At 36.0% G+C, this 26,704-nt stretch overlaps 1 protein-coding gene across 1 annotated transcript in view; it reads left to right on the top strand.

Annotated features, from left to right (window-relative positions):
• DCC (DCC netrin 1 receptor) overlaps positions 1 to 26,704 on the top strand; it is a gene marked incomplete at both ends in the record, with an annotated part of 1,188,726 nt that overhangs the window by 509,508 nt on the left and 652,514 nt on the right. The window contains one exon of the mRNA XM_079717018.1: positions 19,652 to 19,936. Coding sequence (XP_079573144.1) covers positions 19,652 to 19,936 — 285 coding nt within the window. The remainder of the gene's footprint in view (positions 1 to 19,651; positions 19,937 to 26,704) is intronic.

A 26,704-nucleotide genomic window follows, 5' to 3' on the forward strand; every position in this document is an offset into this window, starting at 1 on the left:
TAAGGCCCTTCCTGACCTCCCTGTTTAAAACTGCCACAGATCCCAGCTCCAACACACTTAAACCCCTTTCTTGATTTATTTCTTTTCATGATAGTCATCCCCTTCTCTCATGCTTTATTTTTACCAATTTATTTATTATAATTTATAATAAATAACATAAAGTATATAATTTATAATATATATATAATAATTTATAATAAATACATTATAAAGTATATAATTTTTACTCTTATTATTATTTTCTTAATGCCTGGAGTAGTTTCTGGAACATATTAGGTGCTCGGTAAATACCTGTTGACTAATAGATTAATGTACGAGAATACCTGAAAGTACCACCTCCAAAGGAGTTGGTCTTAAAAATTCCAATCCATGGGAATATAAGTAGAATAATTGGCAGAAACAAAACTATTTTAAGGTAGAATTTCTTACACACCCAGACACAAGCTCATCATTTTCTAATCCTATCTTGCATTTATTTCACACAGAAAACTTAGAAAGAAAAGCTAAAAAAAATCATGTTGATTGCAGTTTGGAGGGAATGGTACTGAAAAGGCTCCCTTGCTTAAACTTCTCTAATGCAAGGTTCTGGAAATTCCACCATTCCTGATATAATAAATGCTATATTACTTGTTATTAGCTAAGTAGTTGTAGAAATATGATTGGGCCAAAAAGAAAGTGGAAAAAAAGCTGTTTCATAAACCCTTGCTTCGTTTTCCTTTCATCTCCTTTATTTTTCTTCATAATAGTTGTATTTGAAGTGAGCAAGTGCCCTCTGGGGCTGTGCCTACATGGAATGTTAAGGTATTAATGGGTCATTTTTGTGCGATTTGTTCACATAAGTCAAATATGCCAGATGGGTAGGTTATTCTCCCAACTGCATTGACCAGCTGTACATGAAATTGCCTAGTTAATTTAGAACTCCTGAGTTAACATGACCATGGACAAAGAGTCAAACTTTTTTTTTTTTTTTTCTAAAGGACCAGATAGTAAATACTTCTGGATTTGCAGGTCACATAATCTCTGCCACAACTGCTCAGCTCTTCCACTGTAGCTTTAAAGCAGCCATAGGCAATAGGTCAAGAAATGTACGTGGCTATGTTCCAGTTAAGCTTTGTTTTATAGATCCATATATAACACTTTATAGATAGATCTATAAAGCTTTGTTTTATAGATATTTGAATTTTATGTAATTTTCACATCATGGATTTTTTTTTTTTTTTTTTTTTTTTTGCTCTTGTTCAACCATTCTTAGCTTGTGAGCCCTACAAAAACAGGTGGCAGACCAGATTTGGCCCACAGACTATATGGTTTGCTGACCTTTGCTACAGACTTTCTGCTTCAAGATGATGTTGTCCTTGTAGGCTATCCTAGTTCAAAAGGAGCAGAACTTGCTTGGAATGGAGCAGCCATGTCAAATGTGTGAGACCATGCCTGTGTTAAATAAAAGAAAGACAAGATTTTGAGTCAGACAGCAGTTTGCAGCCAGTATTGCAAGCCAGACTCTTGAGTTTCATCTCCAATTAAGACTTTGTAGATTACTTGTGCTTTTATCTAAATCTTGTTCTCACTCTGCAACGTTTAGGCCTAATTACTGTAGGCTAATTTTTTATGGTACTATCTCTTCTCCTAGCATTTTGGAAAAACTTCATCAGTGTTTTTTTTAAAGTTGGCATTAGTATTTATTTGTAGAAGTGGAGAGTTAAGCATGTTATTTTCTACCCTTTGTGTTGCTTAATGTTTTGTATTGTGTTTTCTCTGCCCATGTGATCTTAGCTGCAGAGAGGTAGTTCCAGCAAAAGGCAGAGATGCTCAGGGTTTAGTACTATGCAGTTAAGATTTAAAGACACTAATTGTATTAACATTTATTTTTAGATCTTGTCCATAATGATCATTTTCTCTCTCATTCATTGACAAGTGTTTGAATAAATTGCTTACAACTTTAATGCTTTTATAATACAACCCTTGTGGATACCAGAGTATATCTTTCCCAAGATATTTTAGGCAATTGTCTCAACTTCCTTTTTTTTTTTTTCTCCCCTCAAGAATGTCAAAAGGTACATTTCATAGCCTCATTGTATAGTTCATCCAACTGTTACTGGTCATCATTCATGTGGTCATGATTTTTCAATCCAGTTTGTCTCATAATTAAACATTTTGCAGCCTCCGTACCAGACCAAAGCATCTGCTCTTAGAAATGTTGGTTTTTCCAAGCAGGAGGCTTTTCTGATGCTTCTCTCTGAAGATGCATAGAGTACTTTCATCTTGGCAGGGGGAGTCTGGGTTTAGCCTTAGAAAAGAAATCTGTTCAGATGCTGATAATTTATTTTCAATCGGTAAAATTAGTATACCACTTAATAAATGAAAAGGGTCTCTTTCTACCCACTTTATATCACAAAGGATTAAGATCTCTTGTCCCTTGTTTTAATCAGAGATTTAAAATATGTTTCCATCTAAATGCATTAGCACTGAGCTCCCCTGCCTCCTCAACTTGCACTCCATTTTGAAAAGCTGATTAAATTGTTTCATTGCTGATTGGCTGTAAGCCCATGCACCTTCCTGGCTACAAGCCATTAACACCCTGGCCACAAGTGCTGACAGGAAGATGAAGAGATTTACACCCTCTGATTTCTGTATTAACAACAAGGACAAAACAGTATGTGGTCCTGTCAGTGGATAATGCAGTTTAAAGATATATTTTCTTTTTCCACAGGTGCATTTTTCTCTGAAAATTAGCAGTTCAGCTTGGTGTGAATAATAAGGTGTCTTCTCTGATAAGTCTGATTCATATTAAAAAAAATCTGTATTATGGACAAGTTCAGGATTTATAAGGCTATTAGCATTTCTCTAAATGATAAAACTGGAGTCAGCTTATTCTTGGGATCTAAGTTTTGATAACCTGAAAAACTTAGTGGAGAGAAACAAGTATGGAAGATGTTACATTTTATAAAGGGAAAATGCATACACATGTAATAATAGTGAAAAAGAACTTTTCTTAATCATTCAGTTATTTAAGATAAAATTACTTTTTAACAACTAGAAACAATGCAGTATGATAATATGATCACTTTACCCAATTAATTCTCCATTTGTTTAATAACCAACTATATATCTTAGTAGGAATATATGTGAAGTAAATGTATGTGTTTGTATACACACATTCACTTGAAATACATGTATATATTTGACTACAGTTGCACATATATAAGTATACATATATGCACATACTCTTATGTATCTGTATCTATATCTATACACACATACATACATAAGCACGTGTATGAATATTTACTAATCATGCCCATATATATGTGTGTGGGTATATGTATGTGTGTGTGTATATATATATATATAGCACATATAGACATATACTCAGATATATACAACCTCTAATATATAAAAATTGGAAAAAATAAATTGAAGATGGGGTAAAGTATTAATTTTGTATATTTAACACATTTTTCCATAAAATGAAATGATTAGATTTGTTTCATCTCTAAGGCCTCTTTCAGCCTTAAGTGATGAACCTAATATTTGTATATCTTCATATTCATTTGAGAATTCTGGAGATGTTTGTAATGATTATTGGAGGATAGAAATACTATAGAAGGAATACAGATGAAAAATCAGGCTTTTAATAATTAATTGCCCAATAACCATTAACCCCATACTACTGCAAAGGCACTGTGCTGGGCAGAAGAGATGATGAAAGAATTGAAGGCTTATTCTTACTTTCAGGTAGCTTACAGGTTACTTTTGGACAAATGTGTAGACTGACATGAAAGCTGTCACTGTAAAGCAGGGATTGATAAGTGGGGTAAAAAATGCAAAACCAAGTCCTACATTTCAGTATCAGGAGAATTCACTTTAAAAAAATGTAGACTGTACTGTAAATCGTGTTTGTCAATTACTTTGCTTACAAAATCTTCTCTTGATAGCTGGCTCAAAGATAGTCCAAATCCTTAGGGTCTAAATTATTAGAAGTTGTAAGTTCTAAATTGCAATAATGAGACTTTCCCATAAATTGAGGCCACCATTAAAATATTCTCAAACTTTAAGATGAAATAAATCAAGTGAAGCTAACTATTTTAGAGTTTTCTTAACAGATGGCCCTTTGAATAAATGGGCAAAACAAAAGTAATTGCTCCTCAATGTGATCCAACTTAAAACAAGGGTATTATTTGATGTTTTCACCATGGGAGACACTGAGCTTTGAATATTCACAGAAACATAGAACAATATTTCTATCCTTGAGCAAAGTAAAATTTAACTGAATAGAAGAGATGCATGAAAATATGATGATACCAATGAATGGTTGAGGATTGCCAAGTGAGTGCCAATGAGAATGTATTTGATGAGATATCAGAGAAGAAAAGGGAAAACAGATTTGACTTGGATCTCAAAGATTGAGTTGGGTTCAGATACTTTACTTGTGCATTCAGCAGATATTTATTGAGTGGCTACTAAGAACCAGGCACCTAGGATAGAACGGTAAACAAATCCAGATAAGGGTCAGCCCTCATAAAGTATGAAAAAGCAAAGGAATCAGATAGGTGGGTGGAGAGCAGAGGGGTGGCAAAGCTGAACAGGTAGATGGGAGAGTATAAAGCCACGTTCAGAAGCTCAGTGAGAAGATCAGTTGTATAATAGGACATATGGTTACTAAAGGAGAATTATAGGAGATAGAGATGGAGAGTGAATGACTTCATAAACCCAAGAAAAAATACTCACTATATCTGATAAGAAATTTGAGAAATAATGCTGTATTCTGAGATTCCCAATAAAATCAGGTTAACCCTTTGTAAGTTTAGTAGTGAGAAATTGCTTTAAAGATGCACCTCACCATACTCATAAGGGACTTAAGATTGATGGACTCCATTGGTATCTTAAGAAATGTTTCTAGATGTAAGACTAAATTCAGTAGAATATTTCCCAAAAGGATGAATAGAGATTACAATAAGCTGTCATCTGTGTCTCAAACACCACTCTTATACAGAAGTAGTATCTTTAAATCACTCTAAAGACTGTCTCAAATCCTCAAATGCTGTGGCCAAGAGGAGAGCAGAATACATAAGAGTTTGCTTCAAAGAAAGCAAAATTTGATTCAAAGTGAATACAAAAATCTTTGCAAAATTTAGGATAAATCTAGCTGTTTTCAACTTGTACTTTTGATCTTCTCTTTGTTGAAAAGCTATATGCCTTAAAAATAACAATAGTTTAGGTAGCCTTTGAGAACAAGAGTTTTATCTACAGAGCCAAAGTAAATTAGAGTGACTAAATTAATGAGAAAGCTCAATAAACAACAAGGTAGCTCACTTGTGATTATAAACAAAGGAATAAGAGTTGTTCATATTAACTTGAGTTGGTCAGTTGTTGCAATACTGGGCAAAGTTATGGGCTCCTCTCTTACCATAAATCTCCAAGCTTGTTTTTAAATCCCTTTTAAGTGTCTCTGTGATAAATGTTGTCTGATGAGCACTGTTATCTCTACTAGACCGGCAGCTCCATTAGGGCAGTGATGGGGAATGTTTTATTTACTTCTGTAAATCCAATGATTCACAGTTTCTATTATATTAGTTTTGTTAAGTGTTGGTGGATGACTGTAAGGTCTGGCCACATATTAAGTTGTTGAAACACAGAGTCACAGGGTTATATAATTTTATAAATGGAAAGAACTTTGACGATTACCTCTAATCCTTTCAACTTTGAGATTCAGAGCTTGAGAGCCAGTAATTTCCTTATCTCTTACTCTTGTTCTAGTTTTAATATCACATCTCTTACTCTAGTGTGTTTTCTTCTTGTTTCCTTCAAACTACCACATATACCCACTTAACCCAAAGCCAAAATACCTTACCCCACAGCCTAAACATTTTATTTGGAAACCAGGGCTCTTTTTTTCTTTTTTAAATTAGCGTTGTTATTTATTTAGAAAAACTCTTATAAAATGTACAAAGATAGAGACTTCAGAAGTAATAATCACATTTGAAATTGTTTATGATGAATTAACACAAGCTCCAGACCAAGTTTTGGCAGCTGTAATCAACAAACTATTGAGAATATAACACTCTTTCCAGAGTCAACATAGGTATTTCTAGTGAATCAGAGAATTGAGGCTCTTCAGGGAAGTAATATGTAGAAGTTGAAGGAGGAGCCATAAACACTATAATCCAGAAACAATTGAATATATAATAATTGAAGAGTAACTACAGTCTATATAATGAGTATATAACTTGACACATTGACAGTACCTTCTTTTCTTTCTTTTTTTTTAAACATCTTTATTGTAATATAATTGCTTTACAATGGTGTGTTAGTTGCTGCTGTATAACAAAGTGAATCAGCTATACATATACATATATCCCCATATCCCCTCCCTCTTGTATCTCCCTATCCCACCCTCCCTATCCCACCCCTCTAGATGGTCACAAAGCACGGAGCTGATCTCCCTGTGCTATGCGACTCCTTCCCACTAGCTATCTATTTTATGTTTGGTAGTGTATATATGTCCATGCCACTCTCTCACTTCGTCCCAGCTTACCCTTCCCCCTCCCCATGTCCTCAAGTCCATTCTCTACATCTGCATCTTTATTCCTGTCCTGTCCTAGGTTCTTCAGAACCATTTTTTTTTTTTAGGTTCCATATATATGTGTTAGCATACAGTATTTGTTTTTCTCTTTTTGACTTACTTCACTCTGTGTGACAGACCCTAGGTCCATCCACCTCACTACAAATAACTCAATTTCATTCCTTTTTATGGCTGAGTAACATTCCGTTGTATATATGTGCCACATCTTCTTTATCCATTCATCTGTCGACGGACACTTAGGTTGCTTCCATGTTGTGGCTATTGTAAATAGAGCTGCAATGAACATTGTGGTACATGACTCTTTTTGAATTACCAGAGCTCATTCTTGATCCATCCCTTTCCCTCACAACCCACACTCAACCTTCAACAGGTCCTATGATTATGCCTCAGAATATATCTAGCATCTCTCTTTTTCTCTGTTCTCACTGTTATCTCACTTTCCCAAGCTGCGGAACAGAGCATTGTGCACCTGTTATCAATCCCAGGGGAGGATTCCAGACCCTTCTGTCCACTGTGTCTTGGTATCAGAATTGCCAAGGAAAACAACACAGCCAAGCACTGGCTGGAACAATGCTTTATTCACATAGAAAAAACAGAGCAAGTTCAGCTCCAGTAGTGGGCAGTGTTCCCCCATGGTCAGAGTGTCCCCGACAAAGTTGATGCAGGGCAATCAGTCTACCTGCACCCCTCTGCACCACAGTAGAAAAAACCCAGAAACCCTGCTGTGGAGTTTGAAATACTGAAGATGGGGGATGTGCCTGAGGGTCAATGACCTACACACCTAATCAGAACAAAGGAACATTCATTGAGTAAGAAATGGAAAGATATCCTCACACAAGGTGATAGGCCAGCACAGGCTATGTGAGCTTTTTATTAATCTAACAATAGATTATTCCTTGGTAAGGAAGTGTTCCAGGCCTAGCGGGGGGAGTCAAAAGAAGGCTAGCACGACACTGTCTTTCCCAAAACAAACCCAGTTCTCTTTCACTTCGACTACCGTTAAGTTTGTGAGATTCCTGCTTTCCCTCTTGCCTTCACCTCTGACCTACCCCCACTAACTATCCTCTACATAGCAACAAGAATGGTCTTCAAAAAATGTATATCCAGTCATGTAATTTCGTGATCAAAATTCCTTAATAACGTCTCAATGTAACTGAAATGAAATACAAACTTACCAAGATGGTATAAGGTGTCTGAATTATCTGTATTATATGACATATCCAGTCTAATCTTTTGCTATGCTTCTCTTTGCCCCCTGCTCTTCAAAGCTCATTTTCTACTTATTGAACCGTGCTTTTTAAGGAATACTTCTTTTTATATTCAACCATCATAAGATCAGGAAAGATCATAAACAAGCTTGGAAGTCATGTTATTCCTCATTCTATAAAAAGTGTGTAAGTACTCTCATACTTGAGACTAATGCTATCCTGAAAGAGTATTTTACTTCCTACCACACATACCTGTACCCCATGCCTGGTCCCTTAGGAGCAGGGAAGAAAATCTATCTCTGACTGCCCACGCATGCCCTTTTCCCACCTTGTTCTCAGTCTAAGTATCAGATGATACAACTGGGCCCATGAAAATGACTCCACAACTGAAAGATTTTCAGGAAGGGTGATTTACTATTCTCTAATTTACTGACATTCTTCTACAGCCAGATGATTGCTGGGGATTAGGTATACAGAAAGATATGCTGGAATAAATAACTACTTCAGATTCTTGTGGTGGATACTGATTCAGGTGAGTATGAGACAAATCCCAAAGCATGAATTTTGGCATCAGACATTTTTTTTTTTCATTTGAACGGTTCATTCTATCAGGGATATTTTGTTACCTGGGTCAAGCTACAAAATTCTGGTAATTCTTTAAAAAGTTTGATTTCCTCAGGGTCTTAGTAGAGAAGGTGGAAAATCATACACATTCAGCAATGAAGCAGACATATTTTGACTTTCCATTTTCATTGTGCAAATGCACAGCATGCAAATGTGTTTCATTAGCTCCAATTTTCTCCCAGTAGGTACTTCCAAATCCAAATTAAAATTATATAGATTTACCAGAAGTTTTTAATCGAAATGATTATTTCTGCTGGGGTTCCTTGATTCTCATGTTACAGATGGATTTTGTGGGGAGAAAAAATAATACTGGTGGAAAAAAAAGAAAAAAATAATACTGGAATTATGAGAGAAAAATTGAATCTTTTGATGTATTTGATGTGAATCTTAGCTATTATCAATAGCTAAGCTTTAATTAATTATATACTGAAATAGAAGTATTGAGCTGAAACTACTCTCTCCGCTGCCTCCTTTTATTGAAAACTTGTTCCATTTAGGTTTCTCCTTTCTTTGGTCTATGTCTACGTGTTTTGAATATAGGATTCAGTCACATATTTTTGACAGGAAAAAAATCATTTATATTGAAAGGAGGGTGATCCTATCTAACAAACTGAGAGTGAAAAATGTTGCCAGGGGACTTTAGTAGGGTCCTTTACAGCCATGTAGAGACTATATATTATTACACATTATATAGTGCCTAGTATGTATTCAATCAAAGCTACTGGTAATAAGAAAAATAAACATCTGGGTTAATAGATTAACAGGTAGAAGATCATTTAATCCTTTGGATAATATGCTCAATTAAAAGTTTGAAACAGTTATAACCTGATGGATTCTTGTTTTAGTGACCTTTGAAACTCATTGGATAATCTCTTGCCACGTTTTTCTGCTTATGGGCTCCCCTTTATTGGGGCTTTGCCATGTTTCACTCAAGAAATACGATGAATATGAATCTTACACTCCTCCTCTAGGCTTCCAAAATCCAGAAAAGCCCTTTGACAAAAGCTAGCATTGATCGTTCATCATTATATTTCTCAGGCAATTAGGATGATGCCTGCCACATATGAGGTGCCCAATAAATGTTGACTGATTATATTAGTCTGAGTTCTCCAGAGAAACTCACGTGATTATGGAGGCTGAGAAGTCCTCCAGCATTTGGCAAGCTGGAGACCCAGTAAAGCAGACGGTGTAAATTTCAGTTCGAGTCCCAGTCTGAAGGCATGAGAAACCTGATGTCTCAGCTCAAAGAAAGTCAGGCAGAGAGAATGAATCCTCTTACTCCACCTTTTTGTTCTATTCAGGCCTTCGATGGATTGGATGAGCCCTACCCACATTGGGGAGGACAGTGTGCTTTACTCAGTGTACTGACTTAAATGTTAATCTCATCCAGAAACACCCTCACAGATACACCCAGAATAAGGTTTAACCAAAAATCTTAGCACCCCATGGCCTACTTACATCCACAAATAAAATTAGCCACAACATTGACTGACTGAATAAATGAATGAAAGCATACTTTGGAAATTCCCATAAGATGATATAATCAGTGCTGGTAGAGCTTTGTGGCAGGGTTATCAGGAGAACATAGATAAAGTAGGGAAGGGCTGGTGACAGTTATATGATGTAAAACAAAATATCATACAACTTTAAGAGCTTGCTTTTCTGTTATTTGGATGATTTGCTTGCCTTGAATTAAGCACAATTTATAAGAAGGCCTAACAGATATTAGCCACATTCATAATCAACTTTCATGAATGTTGTGACCATTCGTTAGCCATGCGTAATGCGATTTAAGCTTGATGGAAAGCCTGAGACTGAATTCTGTAAAACTGTTCATAACTATTGATTATAAAACAATCTCAGGTTTTGTAATAAGAATTTTATCTGCAGAGTAGAGAATGACAATAGAGTTATCATCAAAGCCTGTGGAGGTAAACATCTCTTCATGAAATCGATATACTCTGAATAGTTTTTTTACAATTCACACTGAATAGAATACACTGAAAAGAGGGTTAGAATCATTAGCAAAATATCCTTTTGTATATTTTAAGATGTTCTTGTTTTAGAAAAAAATGAGAAAAATAACTTTCTCCCTTTAAAAAATATTTATTAACATAATTTTATATGGTCATATAATGTTAAGTACAGTGGATATACCATAATTTGCTTAAGAAATCACCAATTGTACAATTAGCGCATTTTCTATTGTTCACTATTTTCTTTTCTATTTATTTTGGGGGGGATTTATTTATTTACTTTTTATATTCACTATTTTAAATAATGCTGTACTGAATAATTGTGTGTGCGTGTATATATATGTATCTATGTATATATATAAAACCTTTTTCTCCATATATTTATGGAAGGATTCCTAGAAGTGGAGTTCTTGGGTTAAATTATTATTATGCACATTGACAAATCGCTTTTCAAAGGTAGCATATCAACTCATGCTTTCAGAATTACTGTTCATAATTTTTTGAAATCATTGCAACCTTAATAGGCTAAAGTGCTATATTATTTTCAGGTTTTGATTACTAATGAACATTTTTCTACATTAGAAGTTTGTCCTTTAAAGAATTCCTGTAGAAAATCTTATAGTAAAGTAAAAGAAGCGAACAAACAACTCCTGCTTGGTCTGCATTATGAGAATGAGTTTCCATTTGGCTTAATACGTATATACAGGTAAAAGGCTAGTTTCAGTCATCAAAGAGATGGTGATACAGGTAGGAGAAAATGTAGCTGCCACTGTACAGGGGATGCCATCTAGCTCTTCCTTGAGGAAGGATTCTATTCTAACCTTCACATACAATAATGGCATTGATGTTCAATATAATTTGATTCGATTTTATGAAGAATCTCTCTCCAGGAAGACAATACCCTGTGAGTTTGCGGAAGAGGTGGTAAAGCTCACTTCATTATTTAATCTTGTGCTGGGAAATATATGTTGTATAATAGCTCAGAAGGATGAAAAAAAAGCTTTTAACATGCTACCCAGAAAAATGCTTCCAAAATCTGCCTCTGTTTGACCCTGGTGTTAACAAAAGACATGGATGGGCCAAGCCAAATCATTCTTGACTGATTGCAGATAATGAAGTCAAGAGATACCAACAGAGTTGTTACTACGTGGGTGTAGTTCATATCTGAAAACAATCTCCAGGGGAAGTTTAGGTGGGGCCTGAAATCCAGCTCTGGATTTGCTAGCCAATCCCATGGGGGTACCTTTTTAAACTCATCCCTTCAAAGATGGCACCCTTTTCCAATTCTTATAAAGGTGTCACGTTGGCTACCAGAGGCCATAAGGATGTTATTAAGAAGGGTGACTTGGAGAATCCCGAGTTGCTGCTCCATAGATTTGAAGGCCAAGAACCTAGCAAGGCTACCTGATGAGATTAGGGATAGATCTTCATTCACACTGGCTCTTGATCACTCACAGGAGTCCCAAAATGACCACTTGGTTCTAAGTCTTACGTATAATCAGTTTTCAGAGATCTGGGAAAATACCAGCCCTTTAGGTTATTTATGTTGAACAAACCCCAAGCGTGATTCTGAAAAAGACTTATTTGATGACCTTTTTCATTGACTATTGTTTTGCCAAGGAAATGAGTTCATTATTTGCTGCTAATCTTGCAGAGCTGGACAGACAAACTGACTGTGTAATTTGCCTAGTTTTCTTTCCCTTTCACACTTCTTCTGTTACATCCTTCTGAGTTCAACTAATTGGCCACATGGATGTTTCTTATAAGATCACACATTGAAGGAGTGTGCCCGGTACCCAACAGACACACTTCCTAGACTTGTTTTGCAATGCCACATTCCAGCCATGGCTCTTTAGCCAACTACCTAGGAGTCTGTAATTTCACCAGTGAAAATGAAGTTGCTAAAACAAAAACAAAAACCTGGGGGAAAACATAAGGAGGGAAATGATAACTCTCAGAGGGACATACAGAAATATTCGTATAGGACTTCCCTGGTGGCGCAGTGGTTGAGAATCCTCCTGCCGATGCAGGGGACACGGGTTCGTGCCCTGGTCCGGGAAGATCCCACATGCGGCGGAGCGGCTGGGCCCGTGAGCCATGGCTGCTGAGCCTGCGCGTTTGGAGCCTGTGTTCCGCAATGGGAGAGGCCACAACAGTGAGAGGCCCGCGTACCGCAAAAAAAAAAAAAAAAAAAAAAAGAAATATGCTTATAACATATTCTAAAAACCCTTTATTGGTCTTCTGGCTTCTGAAAAGCAACCAAATGTAGAAAACTTCTCTTTGGATTGATTATGTCTATTCTCTTTCCCTGAGCCAATTTGAAAATTAAAAGGGGGCAAACAAGGTCTGGCTTTGAAGGGAGGTGGCTGTGAAGCTTTAATTTGGAGCAACCAAAGCATTTACTTCAGCTCTCCTCTGGCAGTTACAGGATATTACCACACTGCTGAATATTTAAAAGCAAGAGAGATTTCCAATCCCAAGGTCTGTCCCCCAATTGATAAGTCTATTTTTATTAAATGAACTTTAATTACTTAATAATTAGACCTTCCATAGGAGGAGATGTGGACCCTGATAGTCTGCCAAAGAGGCCAGAGGGCAAATCAGAAGAATGTGCCATTTTGAGATTAAAATTTAAAAGAAGGAATAGGCCCAGTCTGAGGGTATTGTGGGTGGAGGAGAGGCCTCCCAGGAGGAGGAGGAGAGTCCTGGCATAAACCTGGAATGCTTTATTTCCACTTTTGCTTAAAAAGCAAAGTAGCTTAGAATTAAATGAACAAGAGTGCATGTCTAAGCTATTCAAACTTTCTGACTATCTGGATCTGAATGAAAGATTTCTCCTAGTCTATGTGATGCGTGTGTGCATGGGTAGAAGAGAGAGGAGAGACTATTGTTCTCATTATTTTAATTCTCAGAGCCTAACACTTTTGACGTCCCTGCAGATTTAGCAGCTTTGCATTCATTGCCATGGTGATTTTCTACCTCATTTTTGTTAGCATCACAAAGGAAAAGCCCAAATGAAAAATGTTTGCTGCTTTGCTGTTCACATTTCTACTGCCCTGGTGACAGCCAACAGTTTGGTTGTGCCTAGCTCCTGAAAAAATCTGTATTGGCCAGAGCCTGATGGATGGCTGGAGCCATTGCCCTGCCTGTCCCAGCTGAGTGGGGGCTGGTCCTGAGACCCCTGATAACTTTGTTTCCGGGGACAGTGATTTGAAGGAAGACGGGGAAGTCTCATTTGAAATATCACTGTTTCACAATTTAAACTTACGGGCCTGAGACAAAATTTTCATGGATGCGCTAGACGTCGCCCCCTCCCCTGCCGCCCCCTCACAATCTTTTCAAATGAAAGACTGTATGGGTTGACTTTGTATGCTTATTAGGCTCCGCTCTTTTTCACTTTCCCTGAATAAATCCTTGTTCTCTCCCTCTCTTTACGCTCTTCTTCCTAGATTTCCCAGTGTGTAAGAGCCTGGGATATTTGCCTAAACTAATTATCTGACCAATCATACATACTTTCTCATTAGACATATATTTGATGGACTATGATATGCCAGCTCTGCTTTTGTGGAATTTACAGATTAGCTGGGAAGATGGCTATTAAATTAACTCTACAGTTAATAAGTTATATTTGAAGTAAATGTTGCAAAGGGGACATACAAGAATAATTGGTTCTATCTGGATTTGGGGGAGGCCCCTCTGAGGAAGTGAGAATTCTGATACTGTGTTGGTACTATGAAATCCCAGGTAATTAAGCGCTTGATAGTTAGTATAATGAGTAAATGTTCTAGAAAAGAATTGTAATGATGGCTGTTTATCAGGCCTTGAGTAACATTTAACAAAGTAACCTATATAAATAGACACTTAATGAAGACTTTTAGTGTTAAAATTAGTGTTAGAGAATTAAGAAGTATCCTTTACAAAAATCGAAATAAACAGGGTGAGACCCATTTCTCCTCGGTACTCTCATAATGGTTATATATCTCTTGGTGACAACATTTAATGCTTATTATACAACTGTAACTAGGATAGTTAACATCAATAAAATTTCTGATGCTGAAGCCCAGGCACTTTTACTATTAGTAGCTTATAAAATTTAAGTTATACGTGTCTATGTTTATCATTTCTAGGACAGGGGGTAAAATGGAGTTTCCACATATGCGTGCCTGATTTTTCCTTATGTAAAACAACGTGTTCTCTCCTTATTATGGTTCCTGAACTGACCCCGCACTAATAGGTGCTGGTCTTTGTTAATGTACTGAGGTGCGAGTAATGTGTAAACCTGTCAGTTAGCTGGGATGAGACACTTCCAACAAGTCCAGCTGTCTTAGAATCCTGGGCCAGGCTAGGTGTGAAGGTAGGAACCTTGAGTATAATTCATTCTGGGAAACAGACTTTCCCCAAGGCTAATAATGAAAGGCCTCCATGGAAACAACCAAGCATAGGTTTGTGTGCTATTTTTAATTGTACAATACTTCAGGCTGAAGTTTGTCTCTAAAAATTCAATCTGGGGCAGTATATACTTACTAAACAGAGTTTTCTAGTATTGTGCTGATACTTGGCGGTTGAAGAGTCAGGAAGTACTGTTATATTAAAAAAAAAAAAATCCTTTGGGGACATTTTCACTTAGATTGGGGAAATAGGGTATTTTAAGAAGTATCATTCAGGACAGAACCTTTTTTTAAACCATCATACATAATGTAAACATTTGAATGAGTTTCTTTCCCTTTCCAGTTCCACCTATAAAGTGGAGACAGTAATACTTGAAGAGCTGTTGTTAGGATTAAAGGAGTTAATTTATAAAGGAGCTTAGAATAGTGTCAGTGATAAAACTCAGCTCTCCTGTGTCATTGGTCTGGATCCAGCAGCTCTCCAAGGAATCACATTGCGTGGGGGTTGAATTGATGTTGTCATATGTAAAACCCTGAGACCAACCTTGAGGGATGATTTAGGGTTTTCTGTTTGTTCTTTGGGTTTTTCATTTCGTTTTGTTTTGGTACCATTTCTCTGTTTACCAACTGATATCAAATGGAGGCAAGGAGCAACAATGAAACAAACAAACAAACAAACAAAACCCCTGTCTTTTCTTGTCCGAAAGTGGGACATTCCCAAGGAGAAGACAAAGGTTCACTTGGTTCCTAAAATCACCAAAAGCCCCATCCTAGAATTCAGCCCACTTGGTTGATGCCAAGGGAAAAAGGCATCTTTTTAATGGATAGAGATGATCAGTCGCTATTTATGGTTTTAAGGTGGCCTTGAACATCTCTATTCTGTAAAAAAAAAAAAAAAGACCAAGGTCTGGCTAAATGATGAAGCAGAGAAGTGACCCCCCAGGTAATCTGGCACCCAGGTGTGTTATTCGCCATCCTAAACTGCCACAGAGTATGTTAGAAAGTGATATACCAACACTCAAATGCAGTTATCAAAATTTTCATGCTTGTAATAGTCTACTTAGACATGGAACCTCAGTAAATATTTGTGGTTTTTTTCTTCTTTCAGTAAATATTTGATATATTCTGTGGACTGAAAAAACATATACAAACATATAAACACTTGTCCACCTTTTATTTATACAGTCAACTATGTCATTCTATCTTAAGTTATAAGTTCTGTAAAAATTCAAAAGATTAAGAGATGATTTCTGGTAAGTAAGACTAAGGAAAAGAGGATTTTTTGGACTTAGTACTTTAAGAATGATGACAGATTTGTTAGGTAGATGTTAGGGGAGAAGGTATACTTCTTAAGAGGAAATTTCATGAGAAATACAATCAAGAGGGAGCCAGGTATAGACCTGTTCAATAAATCCAAGAATTCTTTCGTAGGAGTTGTGGAAGATGAGCCTGGAAGGAACACTGTATTAGATTCTTGGGTACCAGGATTTAGGGTATGAGACAATATTAGAAAATGGAATGTTAGAGTTTCTTGAGTGAAAAAAACCAAAAAACTTTGGTGATTTAGAAACACTCCTCTTTTGACTATGTTTAGAATGGATTTAGGTAAGAAAAGAGTAGTGATAAGAATACCATTCGTGTTATGATTACAGTCTATCAAATGTGATCTAATGAGTTGAACCAGGCTTTTTCCATGAACAGGCTCTTGATGAGCAGGTAGCTATTTTTCATGAACATCTAGTTAAAATTATACCTGTATTTTTGTATTGCATTAAAGCATTAAATGACTCTTATGAAAATACTGTATTTTGTTCTTATGAGTTACAGTGAGTTTAATATTCATAAGTAGGTGCTCATACTCTGCCTTGAAAATATAGTACTAAGTTGATAGCCTATAACTTCTTCTTTTAATACTGTTGCTGGTTTGTTGCACGACCATGAGATGAGAGTGCTCAAAGATACTGGAAGCATTAATTCAAGCCATATAGAACCTCGTAAACCTAGAATTTCTTTTTGATGCTTGGGTTTCCTTTGTAGAGACACAAAGAAAAAGCTACAAATCGTGTTTATAATTTCTCACTATATCAAATAATCAACTATTTGAAGTTTTCAAACATTGCATCATTAAATTGTAAGTAAGAGGTAATTCCAACCCCCTGTTTATTAAGATCTAAAATAACCATAGTGAATAAGCATGTGGAACAATAGCCAACTCCATTAAGCCCAGTTATATTAATATATAATCTCATGCCTCATCTATGATTCTTCCAGCTAGATGAAGTTTATATAAAGGAACCAACTGTTGAGAATCAATTTGAATTACTCTTTCATTTTATGTTTTATTCTATGCTCTAGAACTTTTTAGGTGAATTTTGTGAATACCACAGACATTCAGATGTAAAATACATATTTAGAATTTTTTCCAGTGTATGTAACTTGTACAGGACCATATATCTGAATATATAGAAGTATCTGGATATTTTATCAACTTATCAAAAATATTTTATTCTTACCTCCTTTGTGTAAAATGTATAACTTATATGTGTGGGTAAATTACTCCCAACGGTGTTTCCTTAACTATAAAATAAAATGCTAGGGATGTGAAGACCAAGAAAAAAACTATTAAGGAAACAAGTCAGAAACGTATGTGAAAAATATCTTGACGTATGTAACCGTCACAACATCTGGACACTACTCATTGCAGATTTACCTTGTGTAGTATATATAAACCATTCGCTGTTCAAGTATATGCTTTAAATCCATACCAAAGCCAATCAGTAGTAGATTAATGTGGCTTCTTTTGAATACACTCAAGATTATACGCTACAAACAGCCTGGAAGTTGGACTTTAAAGAATGAGCTAGGGCACAAGTTAATGGATTCCTTTTGGTCTTCGTTCAGTGGTGGATCCAGCATAGTTATAGATTAGTTCCAGTTAACTAAATGAGAAGAGTAAAATTAGGCATGTGGTTTGGTCCCACTGTAGACACATCTGTACTGTTGAGACAGATAGCTCCATGGATCTAGATTCCAGATGAGTAATTTTAATACCTAAGTGTAGGATATATTTCCATTGATAAATTAACATATGCATCAAAATTCATATTTCTCTGTGATCTAGAATCAATTGTCCTTGCTAAACCATGATGCCACATCTCCTGGTCTGTAGGTCTGTTTATGAGTGTGGCGGTAGTGAGTGGTAGACCATCTTTGGCAACTTAAATCTCTTCCGTATGTGATACTGATGTAATTTCCTTTTTCATAGATTCAGTTACCCTGTGGCTCAAAAGACTAATCCCTGAAAGGGACATGAAATGCTCCCTTAGCCTAGGGTATGAGACTTCTCTACAGCATTTCTGATTGTCTCTCATATTAAATTATGATGTTTTAACCTAGGTCATTTTGCCTTTGCCCTTTTTACTCCAGCAAAAATTTTATCACATTATAGGGAAAGTTAGGTTTGTGAGAATTAATGGACCCCAAATAAACCTAACAGTAGTTAAAACTGAACACATTAGAATTTTTTATTGACTAAATATTGGTAGAAAGTTTCTTGACAAAATTTAAGCTGAGACCTAGGAAACTTTGACCTACTTATAATAGATCTATAAAATAAAAATCGCAGTAATGCAAATATGATCAGAAAAACTTGACATGAAATCCAAACTGATGAATGAATCAAATTTTATTGTGAAATGCACATACAGGGAAACCAATTCCAGTAAAATTAAAATATTGGAATATAACTGTGATGAACACAAATCAAGAAATTAAAACTATTTAATTGGATTAACTCTAGAAAGTAAAATTGCCAGTGTTCCATCAATGGTGACAATTCATTCAAATATGTTTGTTTGTAATCACAAAAAATGTTTCCACGGTCAAAGAACTAGGGTCACAAATATCCATCTGTTCATAAAAGGGGGTTCAAGAGGGCAGGCTCCAAATATCTTTTACCCTTCTCACATACAGCATCATGATGGAGGAGGCTTCTCTCTCACCGTCCTTCATGCTCAGTGATAGCCAGTTTGTTTATTTTTTTGTCTTTTCATTTTCCCCTATCTTTGCTTAATCATCCATATGGATGCATCTTTTTTACATGTTATTTCAAATGAACATCATAGTAGTTGTATTTGTTGAATTCACTACTATCCCATTTTATAGCCCAAAGAAATGAAACAAGTTACCAAAGGACTCACACAGAGTAGGTGGCCCAGCCAGACTAGAAGCACAAACTCATCTAATTCCAACTTAAGCATTTTTTCATTTCACCACAGCTATAACTGGCAAATACTGATGGTCATTTACCTTAAGGAGTCAGCCCATGAAAGATTGTTCTTTTTTACTATAATTGGTGGTTAATAAGACTCATCTTTCTTGAAACTGCGCTAGGTTATGTCATATGGCCAGTCCTTCATAAATCCCCGTAACTTCATAGTCCTTTGTCCAAAGCTGGCTAACAGTAAGAGCATAGGATGAGAATTTGGAAGAGCCAGGTCCCCTTGGCAGGATTACATTGTAGTAACTGTGTGAATGCTTGTGGAATTTCACTTCTCTGAACCTCAGTTCCCTCATGTATAAAATTAGGATGATCTTGCCTGCTTTGTTTGTTTTTATAAGGCTGTTTTATTACCCAATAAAAACAAAACAGCTTCTAGAGGTTAATGGCAACATCTCTATCATTTTTTAGTCACAGAAACTACTTTTGGGCCAGACGTAATGTGGTAAAATGTGAAGAGCAGACGAGATGTATTTTGAGAAGATGCTTTGTAGAATACAATTTTCTAAAAAGAATACAGGTGTGATTTTTTATTTGGTGACTATTGTGCCTCCTCTGAAAGATGTACCCTTTGTTCTTTGTGTTTCTCCTAGGACCACTGAGGTTCCTCTCCCAGACAGAATCTGTCACTGCCTTCATGGGCGACACAGTGCTACTCAAGTGTGAAGTCATTGGGGAGCCGATGCCAACAATACACTGGCAGAAAAACCAACAAGACCTGACTCCCATCCCGGGCGACTCCCGCGTGGTGGTCTTGCCCTCTGGAGCCTTGCAAATCAGTAGACTTCAACTGGGAGACATTGGAATCTATCGATGCTTAGCCCGGAATCCAGCCAGCTCAAGAACAGGAAATGAAGCAGAAGTCAGAATCTTATCAGGTATTGCTGATAAAGATTAGTGTTCTTTATTCTCTTCAGAATTATATTTTCTAGAGTTGTTGGAGCAATTTTTCCTTTAACACATATTTAGTAGTTGTTTTTAAGTTCTGTATTGTGTATTGGGTTTAGTTTTATATATTTTTCTTCTTTTCTAAATGAACCATTAGATGAGGGTATGCTAAAAGCTTTTCTTATCTTTCCATGGTTTGTAGTTGAACTTTCTGGTACAACAGAAACAGGTATTTTCCTTGTATCTGGCTTCATTCACTCACTCATTCCATTAATAGTTAATGAGTGCTTCTTTGTGCAAAGCCCATTGCTAAACATTTTTATGTTATTTGATTTTCCTCTGGTAATAGTCTAAGAGGTAGTTATTGTTATCCCCATTTTCAGAGGACGAAGGTGAGGCTTAGCAAGGTTAAGAGCCTTCCCCAGCTTAATATTGAACATTCATTTGCTTATCCATTCATACACTCATTTCTGAGAAGCATTGTGCTAAGTACTAGGGATACAGCAATGACTAAGACTGACACAGAGCCTGGCTTATATAGAATTCTGGGTGAACATGGACATACGAGTAATTACAATAAAGTGTGATTGATATTATGATAAGGAAAATGTTTCTCTCCATCTGTTATCTCCCTTTCTCTTCCCTGGAAAATCTCTAAGACTCTGGCCTCATTTTTCTCTCCTAAATAATCAGAGGTTAGAATGGATATTTTCTTTTTTTTTTTTTTTTTTTTTTTTGCCGTACGCGGGCCTCTCACTGTTGTGGCCTCTCCTGTTGCGGAGCACAGGCTCCAGACGCGCAGGCTCAGCGGCCATGGCTCACGGGCCCAGCTGCTCCGTGGCATGTGGGATCTTCCCAGACCGGGGCACGAACCCGCGTCCCCTGCATTGGCAGGCGGACTCTCAACCACTGCACCACCAGGGAAGCCCTAGAATGGATATTTTCTAAGATCTCTTCCAATAACTGCTACTATCTTATTATCTATGTAATATCTATCAATACTTCCTCATTTAATTTTACTTGTAGGGTTTATTTAGACTCATTTGTGAGAATCACAATGAAGGCAACACTTGAGTAATTATAACAGACTCGCTGTCAAAGCACTGGCGTTGGCTCTTGTCTCCACATTCTGTATGTAGTGATCACAAGTCCTTCTGCTAGGTAGAGGGTAACATCCCCAAGTCATTCCAAATGCAGACTGGCAATGTGATTTAAAGTTTCCAGAGACCTTAATCAGGACGTTTCTAAAACCGCTTCTAACCCTTTTGTGTATTCTCTCCTCTGTTATTCACAGGGATACTGACTTAAATGTGTCAATAACCATCAGTGACACTGTTGCCTTCCATCCTCTAGGCAGTGACAGATGCAAATGCAGCATTTATTCCCAACACATACATGCATTTATTTACGCATCCATTAGATACACAAAAATTTTAAATATTTATATTCACATACCCTTAATAATGCATCTGACTCAATCAGATGCGAAGCCCAGGTAAGCCACATAGAAAATTGGCAAGAATATGTTTGACTATCTTAATACGACCGAAAAGTCTGTTTTCCAGTGGTATTAAGGGATTAACTTGGACTCATTAAATATTAAATTTGAAATGGAAACATTTGAAAGACACAGAGACATAATCATCAAATCACCATTGACATGTGTTTCTTCACCTTGCAAAACACATTTGCATGGACTCCATGGAGATTTATTTAAAGCCAAATTTCATATTGTTAATTTGGCTAAAATCAAGAATATGTCATTGTACTTTGGAGGTGTGTGGGTATTACTTACCTGAATGAAAACTCATATATTTTTTTTAAATCACTACATCTAATGAGAATTTTTCTCAAAGTTCTATGAATTCAAAAATAAACTTCACAAAGGAGTTATGAGCTAAGGTAATAAACACACGTTATTAGCATACTTGATTAATCCTGTATTGTATATTGTTGACCACATAAAGGACCTGCTGGAAGACCATGTTTGTCCCATTTATCCCAGAGTTTGCAAATTGGTTTAGAGGTCAAATTCACAAATCCACAACAAGTACAAAATTGAGTGAGAGAATGAGTAAATGAATGAATAAATGCTCAATCCCAGCTTCTTTTAGTTGCCATTTAGCGTTTCCTCATTTTTAAAATCGTGCTAATCCTTTCTGAATCAATTTCCACTTTCTGTAAGTACCAGTTTGAGGAAGTCATAATTGCACAGGTATATTGCCCTTCCTCTATTGTAACATGTATTTAATAGGGTAAGATAGACACAGTTAAAATAGAAATCCATCATATTATTAACATGACTTAGAAGCATTTAAGTGGTACATATATGGTTACCACTCTTTAAAAAAAATACATTCTTCCATGGCCATTTAAATGTCATGTTGACTGATGAACTTATCTATTTTCCCTTTAGTTTGAAACATAAATGCCAATTTGAAGTTCTGCAACTTTGCTCAACACTTGTTTTTACCACAGTTCATAAAGAGAGTATTTTCATTTGTGTGCATATGTGTGGAGAGTTATCCATTTCTAAATAATATGTAATTTGATGCCCTTATTCAAGTTTATGTAGAATACATTTCAGGTTGCCACTTTTATGTATCAGGTGTCTCTAATATCACCAAGTAACAGAGATTTATTAAATTCAGATTTTAAGAATCAAATAGTTGTTTTGAAATGCTGTCTTCCAGCAAGCAGTTGCAGTTTATTCACTACACAAATACTTTACTCAACAAGCTTTTAAGTGAATCTTACGTACCTGTCATCACACAGGTTACTAGGAATACAAAGTTGAAAGATAGTGCCCCCGCAAACGGTTGTCTAGTGGGTGAAATAGATAAAGCAAGTAGACCGTTCTTTGAAAGAAGAAATACAGAGTGCCATCCCCTTACATAAGAGAGAAAAACAATGTGCCAGTCTTGAAGAACAAGTAGTAACTAGGCCAAGAGAAAACTATACCAGGAGGAAAGAACCACATCAGCAAAACACAGAGAAAATAGAGAGAAAAGCTTTTCAGAGGAACTGCACACATTCTATTTAACTGGGTCATAGGACATAGGAAGTGTTGAAGGAGGAGAAATTGGAAGCAAGCACGATAAACTGAAGGAAGAAGGATACGGTAGAATGTACAGCATTAATTCTGGAGAGAAATGATCAAAAGCTGCTACTAAAGTGATATCAGAAAGGATTCAGAAATGAAGATGAGTGGGGAGATATTAAGGACAGGTCTTGGAGACATATCAGATGTGCCTCAAGAGGGAGGGGATGGAGTCCACGCTCAGATGAAGCTAGGTAGTGGCACTTTTCCTGAGATTAGGAGCAGTGTATGGTGTTATTGTGCTCAAATTAAGTTACAAATTTTTTAAAGAGATTTTTCTCATAACATTGTATATTTTCAAGATTAAATGAATAATTATTTGTTTCATTAAAAGGTAGAAAAATTGGTAACTAATCTGTTGATTAATGTTTGAAGGCAAAATTATGGGGAATTATATATTTTTAACAGAGTAAGTTACTATTAAATTATTGTAAAGGATTTTTTTTTGAAATATTGATAACAAAACACTAAGAGTTGAGATGGTTTAAAATGTCTCATTGTCTGTGATGGAGAATGTAGCAGGGATTGAAACAGCCATGGTGATCGTCAGGTCCACTTTATTCAGATCTCATCGTGTCTGAGTGCCAAACAGTAGACTGAATTGATGAATTATAAATCTGCTTTGGGCACTAGGTTAACTAAAATAACTGGCCCATACACTGGAACTCTGATTTCAGTTTTCTTAATGGCCTAATTGAATTGATCAATTGGTAATTCAATCTGTTGTTCATTCGTTTAACTATAATTAGATGATTCTGGATCCTGGATAGACTTGAACTAAATATCTGTGTAATTAGAGACATTGGCTTTTTGGCTTTTAATGGAATAAGTTGGACTAAAATATATTTTGAATGATTTTTCTCTATAATATTTATTTTTATTGGAATAAATTTTAATAGAAACCATCCCAAAAGGCATATTATTTAAAAGGAAAACTGTGTTTTTTGGTTTTAAAAGTTTCAGAATATGTTCATCTCTAAGAATTTATTATTAACCAATGGATGCATTAAACTTTTTAGTTTGACTAAATATTACTTATATTTCAAAGCTAATTACACTTTCCTACCATTTATTTGTATAATTTCTACAGAATAATAATCTGTAGAGGAAAACAAAGAAGACACATTCTTTGTTTTGAAATTTACCATCGAGCCAGACAGTTAATTCATAGCCATATGACTAATATAAGGCAGGGAATGGTAAATTTAGGTAAATATCTCCAGTTCCAAATCAACACAGACAAGGGATACATTCAATTCTAGGTAGAAAATTTGCAAAGTCTTTAGAGAGATTACTTTTATAGGTCATCAGGAGATAACCATTTGTAGAATGATAATAGCAGGTGATCAATCCAGAGTTAGAAGCTGAACCTGCCTTATGGAGAACCTTGAGTCCCATGTCTAGGAATTTAGACTTGATTCTCTTCACTTTATTCGTGATCGGGGATCCTTAAAGGTTTTTGAACAATGGATTCAATGGCATAAAACACACTCAGAAAAACAGAAACAGGGAAGTGAAGAGCAAATCACATTAATGTATTACCTGATAGTTTTGTATTGTACTTAATGTTTTTCTCTGCTTTGAAGGATTTTCCCATAGTTTGCTTTCCTTCTTTAGGCTAGTTTTGACTAAAACTATTTCCTATGCCGTGCTATAAACAGGACACACTTGGTCTTTCATAGATCCAAGTTGGATAAAATGATTTCTTCTGCTTCTCTCTTATCTGCACTTAGAAAAGAATAAAGTAACAGATCATATTACCTTTAAACCATGTGAAGTTTGTGTTTCCTAATGAGCATTATATTAGATGTAATCCAGATTGCATGGAGGGGTTAGCATGTGGACTATCATCTATCATTTCCATGGATTTGGTTCATATTGATCAATTAATTAATATTTAAAATCCCCAGTTTGAACTATTATTATGATAAAAGTGTGAAAAGCATGGAGTCTGATACCAAAGTACAAATCTCAATTTCACCACTTGCAAGTTGTGCAATTAGAGCAAATTACTTAATCTAAGTCATAATTTATTAACCTTGCAAAATGTAGAGAGTAATTTCATAGGGTGGTTATGAGGCTGCAATTTTTGGGGCCAAGTATAATGCCTAGAATTGCTAAGTCCTTAGTAACTATCATAATTACTTTGGCATCTTAGAAATTACACTTTTAAAGATTTTGATTCTCATATCAAGATTATTTTTCTTTTATTAAGTTACCTGACTTTGATTCTGGATATCAAAGTATTCATTTACCTAGTGGTAGTTAATTACATGTTTTGTGCTATTTATCCATAGTACTCTTTATTTTCTTCATTTCCTTTTGACATCTGTTAGAAGTCAGAGTATCCTGCAACTATTTCCTCTCTAGTAACTCATTGATACATGATTTTCACCCTTACCTCTCTGTCAACATCATTTCTTTGGCTATATGAAATATCGCAACAGACACTAGCTTAGAAATAAGAGTTAGCCAATAAATAAGACTTCTTAATGTCTTATCTTTGTTAGTCATTGCCAATTCTTTTAATCCTCTAAAATCCTTAGTTTCCTTAGCTGTTTAGAAGTTGGACTAGATCAGCCTTCCCAAATCTCACTACTGAGGATCTCTTTTATCCACATTCATCCACAATTCTGCCTTTATAATTGTAATGTTTAAGAGTAGAAGTTTGCTAGACAAATTCTAATTTTTCAAAACCATGAGGCCATGCTAAAATACAACAATAAGGGTCAAAAATCAATCTCATAAAATAGGAGACTTTTACGTTTATATATTTTTAAAAAAATTAGTCAGTTTATATCGTCATAGAAAGCAGACCAAAAGAAGATTTGATACTTTTTATTGTATAAACTGACTGCCCAGGCAGTGAACTGACCAAGTTCCATGTCATGATTTGCCCCCCTCCCCTCATATGATAACTTTATCCAGCCTTTGTGGGGAGCCTGAGCTGGGCAGAGCACAGAAACCAATGGACAAGCGTGTTATATTATATGAATTAGTTATTGTAAGCTAGGTCTTTTAGCCAATGCAAGATAACTGTGAGATAACCAGTGTTTCACACAGAGTTGATGAAATCCCATTTAAATGCAACAAAGTCTCATATGTTAGCAAATATAAGCTGACTTACTGTGGATATGTAAGACAACACGTAGACAACGTCTGTTTGCTTTTTGAATTTGCTAAGATCTCCCAGTGCTATTTTGGGGGTGATCAACAAGGTCCAGGATTCCAAGTTGAAAGTACTTGGAATACTGGGAGATCTATGACATTTTTCTTGCCAAGTCTATCATTCTAATGTCACCAGTGATCTCTCTTTCACCAAATCCACTAGTTTATCTATGTTCATCCTTGACCTTCAGTGGGTTTAGATATTGATTATACTATCTAATCTTAAATTTCATTCCCTCAATGAAATTTGCTATTTCACATAAGGTTAAAAGCAAAAACAATATGCTTGAGATTGCCCTCCACAAGGAGGAATAAACATTTCTTGAAAAGGAGAGAGCTTGTCTTTTCCTGAGTCTACTGGGCTGACATATGGTCAGTTCTGCATTTCCTAGGAATATGACATTAAGCAGCCCTGGGTGGGTGACTGAAGGGTCAGGTAGTCTTCCCTATTTCATACACAGACAAGAGGGTTTCTCCAGGGGTGTGTGGA

Source organism: Hyperoodon ampullatus (assembly GCF_949752795.1).
Source record: "Hyperoodon ampullatus genome assembly, chromosome: 13".
Taxonomy (NCBI): Eukaryota; Metazoa; Chordata; class Mammalia; order Artiodactyla; family Ziphiidae; genus Hyperoodon; species Hyperoodon ampullatus.